Genomic DNA, 10,588 nt, shown 5'->3' with positions numbered 1-10,588 from the left:
ACAAAGAAATAATTCTTACTACTATCATACTCAAAGTGTTCTTTAATATCTCATTCTGGTAACAAAACAAACAAAAAAAAACACACTGTACAGGACATGTTAAAGACATACGATCACTTTATGGTGATGTTGATAATGCTGATGTCTTCATACGGTTTGTCGGTCTTGGGGTTCACTTTGACATTGGAGATCCTCTGGACTGCCTCCATGCCTTTCGTACACCTTCCAAACACAGTGTGCTTGTTGTCGAGCCAAGGCTGGGGGAGGGAATACAGTAGCACATAATTACTCATTAAGAAGATATTTAAACCCCTTTCAGACATTAGCTGTTGGATTAATATTCTTGTCATTCAGACCTAGCTGTCCGTTACAGGACCAGTATAGAGACATTTATGTGTCATCTGGTGTGAGCGGGACGCAGAAGTAAAGTAAAACCACCATTGTTCTCACATACATGGCTTGCATACAACAAACAAGATATAACATGTTAATTGTTGAGTTTAGAGGTGTTGGTAGGCTGATTTTTAAGCTTTGGACAGAGGCAGGCTAGCTGCTATATCCTGTTTTCAGTCTTTATGCTAAGCTATGCTGCCTGCAGCTTCAGATTTACCGTACAGGCATAAAAGTGGTATCAATGTTCTCATCGAATTCTCAGCAAGAAAGGGAATAAGCGTAGTGTCAAAATATTGGTGACAAAATGTTTTAAAGTCCTCTTGAAAAGGCAGAACAAAACATGTATTCAGCCTCTCTGTGTGCGTTTAATCTTGGGCTGCTGTAGCTTTTATGTTCACACTGTTGCCACATTGGAAGTGTGAACGTAAGCATTACTATGTCCGACTTCATCGGACGGTCTTTGCGACTTTTACAGAATAGTGAGACTTGAGAACTTCTAAACCTGAGACCGAAGAGTGTGTGCCTGAAAAGGGCTGTAGTTTGTGAACTACTAGGCAACTTACAGTTGGTACAACAGTGACGAAAAACTGTGAACCGTTTGTGCCGGGGCCTCCGTTCGCCATGCTGAGCGTGTACGGGCGGTCGTGTCTGAGTGTGGCGTGAAACTCGTCCTCAAACTCTCCTCCCCAGATGCTCTCCCCCCCCATGCCTGTGCCCGTGGGGTCTCCTGTCTGAATCATAAAACCCTGCACACAAGAAAGACAAATATTCAGACATTCCTTACTGCAGAGTCAGATCACTGATTTTTTTTATCATTAACCAGATAAGAAAACTCACCTTGATCACTCTGTGGAATATATGGCCGTTGTAGTAGCCATTCCTGCTGTGAACACAGAAGTTCTCCACAGTTTTGGGGCATCTAAACACAATAAAGAAAAGTACTGTTTATATCGTGTAAAGTGTGAAGGAGACTTCTGAACAAAGCCGCAATGTTCTCAAAAACCTACTCTACGGGGAAAAGCTTGATGTGGATGTCTCCCATGGTGGTGTGGATGATGGCGCTGTCAGACACTCTCTTGGGGCCCTCAGCCTGCGTGGCAGCCATCACCTCTTCCTTCGAGGGCTTCTCGTTAAAGATGTCTCTGTCCGAGTCTGCACTCTTTGTATCCTCCGGTTCTCTCTTTGAGAACTTGGGGGAAAATAATGAAGTATTACGACAATAGAACAAAAACATTTAGCTGTATCTTCTTAATTTGAATTTCAGTGAATGTTATCTCACCATGTAGAAGCGGTTTTTCTTAAACGCAGTGCAGAATATGGTGGGGTCAGGCTCCACATTATCTAAGGCAGGGTTGTCAGATGCCTTCATCTCTACGGTGGGTGCCACATGCGTGGCCTTTGCAACCCCCTGGAAGAGACACAGCTTGACCACACGAATGTTCTCCAACTTCCCAAGGATCCGTACACATCTGGAGGAAAAGATCCAGAAACATTTATTTAATATTGTCCCTCAAATAGGTACTTTACATCAAGACAGCAGGATCGGCCGATCATAGACTTTAAGGTTTCCAGGTGCAGCTCAAAAAAATGTAATATCATGGAAAAGTGCATTGTGAGCACCAGAACCAGAATTACAGATTAAAGGCTCCGGAAACCTTGGCAGGTGTTTTGAGTAAATTAGTTAATTCAAGCTCTTCTCAGGTCGACATTTCTGTATTATAAATTCTTCATTCTAAAATTGCAATAGTTTTAAGATACTGAGGTTTTGATTTCCATGAGATTAAAACGTATTCTTCTTCCTTGTCAAAACATGCCGCCTACAAAAGTAAGTAATATTCTCTAAGCTCTCACTTTAAATTGGAAAAGCCAGGAACAGGATGTTGAGGATCATTATTTAATTAGTGTGGCCATTGTTAAGAGCATCTGCTAACTGAACTGGTCATCAGGAAAAACCCTGAAGCACACTTTCTGTCTCCACCTTCATATGAACGTACCTGTTGGTTTCCACATTGATAACCTTGATGCCCAGCATGGTCCCATAAAGCACAAAGTGGCCAGTCTCATCAAAGATGATATTTGTCAGTCGGATCCCGTCGACCTTCTCCAGCTCTCTCTCCACAGCCATTCGCCTCCCGAACTCCATGTCGGGCAGCTGCTGCCTCATCTGCTGCAGCTCTGTGAACATCTAACATATGAAGCAGGTGTGATGAGCATGTGAGTGAGCCACATCTGTTAAGATCCAGCCTGAACGATGTGTGAGAACGTACCGTTAATGATTCATCGAACACTCTCATCAGTTTTCCTGTCAGGAAGCGGAAGATCCTGACTTTCCTGTCAGTAGCAATGGTGGCCATTTTCTTCCCATCATGGGAAAACACAAGACTGGTGGGATAAGTTTTTTGTTTTGCAAATTCATACAAGTCTGTGTCTGTTTTGTATTCCCAATGCACATGCTTGGGGAACTTGAATTCATTTGGGAGGCCAGTCCAATATTCAAGCATTCCTGCTTTGTCGGCAGAGACGATGACTCTAAATTTGGGATTCAGGCGGATTTGGGACAGGGGTGAGGAGTGCATCTTGTCAAACACGTGAAGGGGCTGGTTGCTTCCCCTTCCATCATAGACAAAGATCTTTCCTGTGGATTTTTCAGAGCAGGCCACCGCGTAAATGGCGTCACCGGGATTGTAGACCCACTCACACTGGCCTGGATGAAAGCTACACAGAGGGGAGAAGAAAAAAAAACATGTTACAGTAGGACAGATATGTCACTGCATCTTTGTAAACATTATACATGAAGTTCAAATACTTTTAGACTCACCCCAACTTCAGCATATTTATCATATCAAAGTTGACAACATCAAACACTTTCATGGCCTGATCATCACCAACAGAACAGAAAATGGCCCCTTCAGAACTGACTGCAATGCTTTCTATCACGCCTGCAGAAAATGCAAGAACAATGTCAGTATTCATCGTAGCATACAATACATGATGTATTTGAGTATAAAATGTAAACACTAAAAGAAATGCAGGAAAGGCAGCATATTATTCCTTCTTGTCCCATAAGCTGCACTCAGACAAAACAGAGATCCTGGTCACTGGGTCCCGGCAAATCCTGCAATCTGCTGGTTCCCTAATGGATCATATTAAGCCTGTTGCTAAAAATCTTTGTGTCTGGTTTGACAGTAATTTAAGTTTGTGTGATCTTGTTTTTACAATCTTAGAAATATATAAAAAATATACATTTTACACGCCTTCATCTCATCACGCCTGGATTACTGCAACAGACTTTATACTTGCTGGACCCAAAAATCTATTGATCAACTCCAGACTGTCCAGAACTCAGCTGCCAGGCTTTTAATCAGAACAAAGAAATATGATCACATCGCCCCTATTTTAGCTTCATTACACTGGCTCCCAGTATGTTTTAGAACAGACTTTCACATTTTATTGATTAGTTTTTTAGCTCTTCGTGGCCTCGCTCCGTTTATATCTCTGACCTTTTAGTCCCACAAACACCAGCACGTACCTTAAGATCCTCAGGCAGAGGTTTTGTCTGTTCCAGAGTCTCAACTAAAAACAAAAGGGGACAGAGCGTTTGCTGTCAGAGCCCCAAGGCTCTGGGAGGGACAGCCTGCCCGAGAAAATCAGGGCTGCTGAGTCAGTGAACTCTTTGAAATCCCTTCTTAAAACATACTTTTATAGGAGAGCCTTTCCTGTTTTTCTTTTAACTGATATTTAAATTAAGGGTTTTCTTGCTTTTTATCATCCATCTGGTTATCTGTTTTATATGTGTTTCATTGTCTTAGCACTTGCGAAAGCACTTGGAACATGTTTTTTTTTTAAAGTGCTCTTTAAAAAGATTATTCTTATTACTATATTTTTGTTATAACAAATGAACAGAAGGATAGTGATAACTTCCATGTGATAAATTCAATGCATACCGAGATGACTACGAAAGTGTTTGACAAACTCTATTCCCTCCTCCTCCTTCTTCTTCCAAAACTTGACATGGCCATCCTGGCTGGCTGTGATAATGAAGTCTGTCCTGAAAAAATGGAATATTAACTTTCATGAGAAACAGAGCCTGGTGGGCAAAGGGAGAGATAAAGTCATGCATAAAAGTATGTTGGGATGTATTCATCGTTGACACAAACTCAGTGGTCAAGTTTATTAGAAAATCACTTACTTGGAGCAAACTATGTGGGTGATAACATCTCTGTGCATGTAGCTGCGTTCATACATTGCAGCAGAAGGCAGGTTTTCCAGATAGACACGCTCGTATTCGAGTACTGAGAGAAACAAAACAAAACAAAACCATCCAGGAGTTAGCGGGACTCTGGTTAGCATGGTTAGCATAGTTTAGCAGATGAAACATCTAACGTTAACTGCCACAAACGAACCTTTCCTTTTCTTGGCCTTAGTAGCTTCGTTTGGCATGGGTCCGACCCATTCGTCTCCTTCTCCATCGCCGTCGCCGTCCCCATCTCCATCATGATTATCATCTGCTTTTCGCTTAAGTTCCACATTGTTTTCTGCCGCCGCCATTGCTGCCAAATCTTCCGTGTTGTCCTTTCTGGTAACGGTACTTCCGGTCGGCGCCTGGACTTTCTAAAATTTCTTTTGCTGATTTTAAGTCTAACTCCTTAATATTTTCCTAGAGATTACTGATTTGTCACCTAAATCTTCCTGAAGAATATATTCAGGTTTGCTTTAATTAATACAATTGGGCTGCTTACTTGCTTTAAACATTAATACATTATACATCGACGTCCACTGCTTAAAATATTTGTTCTACTGATCCCAACATAAATCAGCATCACAACACGGTGATATCAGTCTAATTGTTTTGTTTTTTAAATATCTATATCAGGTTTAAACCATTAAAGTTGAAGTAATTCAACCGAGTTACATATAGTGGAACGAAAGTACTCTGTTGTTCCCGAGGGTGCATTGTCATGGAACACGTGGGTCAAACCAAAAGTCAACTTTAGGGGAGTCTATAATATTGTTTGGGATTGTTCTGTCACCTGCACTTGTACAGGTTGTTACTCATGTGAATGAAGTATCCACTAAGTGTAAATTGAAAACTAGGTAACTGATTTAATTTTAATATTTCAAGAAATTAAAAATAAGCAGTGCGTTTTTTAAGTGAGAAGCCCCCCCACGCACTCTGAAGTAAACAATAATCTTACATGTTTGGCCAATATGGCTGTAGCTGGAAAAGTATGATGTTTTCCACTTGCAAAGCAAGCTAATTTAACAAACGTCACATACTGTTTTATATTTTAAGGTATCAGACGGTGTGAAAAACACAATTCTCTTGCTTCAACGACAAACACAACCTCAGCGGCAGCATGAGCAATATTTACATTCAAGAGCCACCAACAAATGGAAAGGTGAGCGCGACTTTTTGGTAATTTAACTTTCATTTTTATCCTTTTACGTGCATTTCAAACAAGATCCCTCAATATATGCTTTAATTTTAAAGTTTATAACGTTGAAGACGTGTAGCTACTTAGCACGTTTCAATGATCACGGTTAAAATGCAGCAATGTGATAAATTACACTTGCAACTTTACACTAACGTTACTACAGTTCTAAAAGTCGTAATTAATTAAAACACTGATACTTTAAAATGTCAATGTACATTATGTCTTGTAGCTAATATTATTTGTTTCAGATGTGGTTACGATGTCTTATTTTTTTTTATCTTTTCTTAGGTCCTGTTGAAGACCTCAGCAGGAGACATTGACATTGAGTTGTGGTCCAAGGAGGCTCCTAAAGCATGCAGGAACTTTGTGCAACTGTGCATGGAAGGTAAGAATTAAAAAGTCAGCTTCCTTTCTAACACACTGCAGAAGTTTTAAAAACAAACCTGCTAAAGAGCCTTCATTACACCAATATCAGTCTCCCAAACGCATCTGCCCAGTTTTTAGAGGTCTGCTTTTACCTTCAAATATACACATCAAATATTGTGCATGAAAATTTCTGCATCCATGTTGCGATATATATTTCTTCAGATGTATCTGAAAAGACACCGCTATTGACGAACTTTTAATAGTAATATAAAAGGAAGAAGAACAATATATTTATTTTTATAGCACTTTTCGTTGCAGGTAATAAAGTGCTTTATAGCGATCAATGTAAAACATAGACACACACAGTATCACGCACAGTGGTGTGCAGCGAATAAAACATAAAACAAGTTCATGTACAGTTAAAGCAAAAATGTAAATTACGCATCACGTAGTGGTTTGAGAATAGTCAATATGGACTGAAGCTAATCACACTTTTTCTGGGGTATGTGGTATGATGGTGCTTGCAATTTTAAATAAATATGTTTCCAAAATATACAACAGATGTTATTCTAAAATTATATTAGAATATGCATTCCTCATCGTGGTGGTGGTGCAACAGTAGGGCTTAAAGGAAATCCCTGTCAATTAAAAATGTGGATTCATATTTAGTGTTAAAATGTTGAAGTTCATTACATTGTGGTTGTGGTTCTATACTTTACATAGAAGTCTAAGGAATTTATATTTTATTTCATGATAGTATAAAGACACTTTTAATTATTTTTAATAGTTAATAAGATCTCTGTTTTTAGACATCCTGACAAAATGTCTTTACATGTGCTCACCTTTATGTTGTATAAGTTTCAACAGACTTGTCTGAGACCACTGAGTTCTACGCCCGTGGTTGTAGCTGATTTCATCACTGGTTTGATTATCCACTCATTAATCTCACTACATAGAAATGGAAAATGGATAAAATGAATAGATTTTTTTTTCTCACAAACCTAGCATTGGTTATTTAACATCTGACATTAATTTCTTTGGTAATGCTTCTTTTTATGGGTCCATAAATTTCCTGAATGAACTATGTTATTTGGTACTAATTATAGGAGCAAAAATAATGTTATTGAAAGAAAAGCTCAATTTAAACCCAATTAAATATTAATTTATCACTGATTTTGTATCTGCCTGTGAAAACAAACAAATGACCAGCTGTGCAATGACTTAAATACTCTAGTTTAGGCCAGCAATTAATTGCAGTTAATTCACTTGTTCCAATTGAAGACTGTTTTTATTTTTCTTGTAATTACTACATTAAATGACATCGTTATATAACTCATGGAAATAATTGGGAAATTGTTCAGAAATTACAGGCCTGTGAAATAAAGTGTTACCTTATTGTCTTATATTTCTGTATCCTCTAGGTTACTATGATGGCACAGTGTTTCACAGAGTGGTGCGTGAGTTCATCGTTCAGGGGGGAGATCCCACTGGAACAGGGACGGGTGGAGACTCCATCTATGGCCGGCCATTCAAGGTCAGACTGCTTCTCTACTTTTTGATTGTTCTGTATGAATCTGTATGAATGAAAAACAAACTCCTGTGCCCAAGCAAACATTTAGAGGATGTAGCTGCCACTGAAATCATCTTTCTGTGTCTTTTTTAAAAAAAAACTTTAGGATGAATTTCACTCCAGATTGCGCTTCAATCGGAGAGGTTTGGTCGCCATGGCAAATGCTGGGCCGCATGATAATGGCAGTCAGTTTTTCTTCACCTTGGGACGTGCAGATGAGCTCAACAATAAACACACCATATTGGGCAAGGTAAATCTGAAGAACTGTAGCAACCTGTATAAATATTTTCTGTCCGGGTCCAGATTTTTGACATAGGATGTTACTGTCTGCGTGAAACACTTCCCGCATGCTTGGACCCAGATCAGCGTAATGTTAAGAAATCATCAAAGTGTACTTGACCATTTGTGCTTCTCTTTTTTTTTTTTTTAACATTTCCAAACGCAGGTCACAGGAGACACCGTTTATAATATGCTCCGACTGGCAGAGGTTGAATGTGACGACGAGGAAAGACCTTTGAATCCTCACAAAATAAAAACGGCTGAGGTTTTTTCTTCTTGTACTACTGTTTTACTTGCTTGGCGATTATTTGTGTCTGTGACTTTAAATACTGATGTAAAGACCTTTTGTCTCTTCCAGGTGCTTCATTCTCCATTTGATGACATTATACCCCGTGAAATAAAGAAAACCAAAAAGGAAAAAGACAAAGAGGAGGGAAAGAAATCACAGTCAAAAGCCACAAAGTGAGTGCTCAGACTTCATTTGTCTTTCCGATGTTTTATTGTCTGTATTTTTACAAATGGTTATTTAACAATGTGACTGTGACAACCAGTAAACCTTAATACATGCTGTAACAGAAGTTGCCATAATTCATTGATCATTAATCTGGTCACAGAACGATTTTTGAGCTAGTCGAGAGCACAAGATGAAAGTAGCAGTTCCTGCTTGAGTCAACATTATAAAGTAGTACTGTGTTGGATGTCCAGTTAGGTAACGTGATTTTTCAGACCTGAACAAGATATTTTGATGTTATATGTTGTTCTTTTCTTTTGCTCTTGATTCTTCTTACAGTCTTGTTTTCATCTTCAGTCTCATTGGGTCACTGGCGCTATAACTCATTTACAACGGCGTGTTGATTTTTGCAGGAACTTCAGTCTGTTATCATTTGGAGAGGAAGCTGAAGAGGAAGAGGAGATGGTGAATCAAGTCAGTCAGGTACTGAAGTGGCCGTCTGTCTACTAAATAGTGATGTAGCAGTGAAATTACTTGATTATTGAGTTCTACTCGCTGTCCGACAGACCATTAATTAAAACTGACCATGCCTGCCATTGACTCTTTTGTCAGTCAGTCACACGCCACAACTACAGGGATGGTCCAGGTTATCATTTCTGAGCGAGTCTAAACGAAGCCACATATTTAATCTAATTTTTACAACATGAAACATCTAAAAATCAATCCTGTTTTGGATTTAGTGCAGGCTATAAGCAGTGCAATCAGAGCAAACAGGATTTATCTAGTTATAAAGGTTAGTCAGTATTTTGGCCTCAGGTTCCACCATGTCACATGCTTTTAATTCTGGTTCATCTCAGATAATGGCAAATAATGCTGATGGGAGCCATCTGTAAATCTTTTATGCAAGATGAATGTTTATAATCACTACATATGATGGTTCTGGCAGGGCAGTTATACTGAGTATACTGTGCCACAATATTTTAGAATGAAAAGTTAGTCTGCCTAACTAATCTTTGTGGTAATTGGACTTTGAAAATGTAAATGTCTTTGTTTTGTCTTTTGTCTTCTGAAAATCCTTGTTGTTCTTAATATTGCTGATTTTAAAATATTAAAATGATATGGAGGTTTCAGAAATAGATGTTGCATTGAAATAAATAAACAAACTAAATCAGCTGCTCACCATTGTTTATGTTTCTTCAGACTCTAAAGGGAAAAAGCAAAAGCAGCCATGACCTCCTGAAAGATGACCCCAGACTGAGCTCTGTCCCAGCAGTTGATAAGTACGTACAAGGACTCATTTAGTATAATTATAAGCGCTTTCTCCTACAACGTCCTTTTCCAATATAAACCTATATTCCTTCTACCTTAAAAGGGTAAAGAAGAAGGGGACATCAGGAGATACAGCTGAAGTACGTCAGACGTTCTGTTAAGATTAAAAGTTCCATCTCATTTGCTCCAAAACAAAGTTCCCAGAGCCGCTTTTCTGTGATTGAAAATTTCAGTGTGCTTTTCCAGACAGGCGACGAGGACGACGACGAAGTTGAAGGTGACCTGGATGAAGATGAAGAGTATGACTCGGATAAGAAAGAGAAGATGAGAGAGCTCATCAGTAAAAAGCTACAGAAAGAGAAAGGCGTAGAGAAAGCGACGGACCCGAGTGAGGAGGAGCGAGGGAAAAAGACCAACCGCAGGTAAGACTGCATGTTTCTGACCCAACTTTCAATCTGAGTCTCTCTAATTAAACTATATCCAAGAAATGTGAGGTTTGTTTAATAAACAAACAAATAAACTTGAGTTTTCCCTTGGTCATATACAGCTTCAGTAAGTTTCATCATGTTGGTGTTCCACTTGTAATGCAGCGTAGCGGCCTGTTGGGGGAGCTGATGAACTGTGTATACAGAGAATAGGTGACTTTGAGTAACCCTCTCCTGTTTAATGAAAACAATCAGATGAGGATCCAAACTTTGTTTTTCAGATAAGCATAAGCATCTCCACAGAGGGAGGATCTTTGGCTTTAAATGATTTTATTTACACCACTGAGTAGTTATTATTTTCTTGTTTATCTGATTAATCATGTGGTCCATGAAATGTCAG

The 10,588-nt window shown here is 39.1% G+C and overlaps 2 protein-coding genes across 3 annotated transcripts in view; one reads left to right on the top strand and one right to left on the bottom strand.

Annotated features, from left to right (window-relative positions):
* Positions 1–24: 24 nt before the first annotated feature.
* Positions 25–5,235, bottom strand: ppwd1 (peptidylprolyl isomerase domain and WD repeat containing 1). Its single transcript, XM_046066074.1, has 11 exons — positions 4,797–5,235; positions 4,583–4,685; positions 4,338–4,441; positions 3,212–3,332; positions 2,661–3,108; positions 2,388–2,578; positions 1,673–1,862; positions 1,401–1,582; positions 1,231–1,312; positions 957–1,139; positions 25–257 (listed from the first exon to the last, which is right to left on the bottom strand). Exons 1-11 carry the CDS (start codon positions 4,939–4,941, stop codon positions 114–116), a joined length of 1,893 nt encoding a protein of 630 aa, XP_045922030.1. The 5' UTR covers positions 4,942–5,235; the 3' UTR covers positions 25–113.
* A 148-nt stretch (positions 5,236–5,383) lies between these two features.
* The window catches only part of cwc27 (CWC27 spliceosome associated cyclophilin), a 29,076-nt gene continuing 23,871 nt past the window's right edge, over positions 5,384–10,588 (top strand). Inside the window, exons 1-11 of one of the 2 annotated variants that reach the window (XM_046066078.1) lie at positions 5,384–5,487; positions 5,687–5,792; positions 6,117–6,213; positions 7,616–7,728; positions 7,871–8,014; positions 8,210–8,308; positions 8,402–8,505; positions 8,908–8,977; positions 9,695–9,774; positions 9,867–9,903; positions 10,010–10,185. In XM_046066078.1, coding sequence (XP_045922034.1) covers positions 5,751–5,792; positions 6,117–6,213; positions 7,616–7,728; positions 7,871–8,014; positions 8,210–8,308; positions 8,402–8,505; positions 8,908–8,977; positions 9,695–9,774; positions 9,867–9,903; positions 10,010–10,185 — 962 coding nt within the window. In that variant the 5' untranslated portion in view covers positions 5,384–5,487; positions 5,687–5,750. Of the gene's footprint in view, positions 5,488–5,600; positions 5,793–6,116; positions 6,214–7,615; positions 7,729–7,870; positions 8,015–8,209; positions 8,309–8,401; positions 8,506–8,907; positions 8,978–9,694; positions 9,775–9,866; positions 9,904–10,009; positions 10,186–10,588 lie in introns of those variants that run through there. The other variant, XM_046066077.1, reaches the window with a different exon arrangement.

Source organism: Micropterus dolomieu, linkage group LG13 (assembly GCF_021292245.1).
Source record: "Micropterus dolomieu isolate WLL.071019.BEF.003 ecotype Adirondacks linkage group LG13, ASM2129224v1, whole genome shotgun sequence".
Lineage (NCBI taxonomy): Eukaryota > Metazoa > Chordata > Actinopteri > Centrarchiformes > Centrarchidae > Micropterus > Micropterus dolomieu.
Note: the sequence above shows the minus strand (reverse complement) of the source record. Positions and strands in the feature narration are given on the sequence as shown.

Excerpts from the sequence above, each read along its gene's own strand:
- ppwd1 (XM_046066074.1), bottom strand. The coding sequence starts at position 4,941 with ATGGCGGCGGCAGAAAACAATGTGGAACTTAAGCGAAAAGCAGATGAT. Across the intron at positions 1,313-1,400 it reads ATCAAGCTTTTCCCCGTAGA|ATGCCCCAAAACTGTGGAGA; the intron begins GTAGGTTTTTGA and ends TATTGTGTTTAG. Across the intron at positions 258-956 it reads TCGTCACTGTTGTACCAACT|CCTTGGCTCGACAACAAGCA; the intron begins GTAAGTTGCCTA and ends TCCCTCCCCCAG.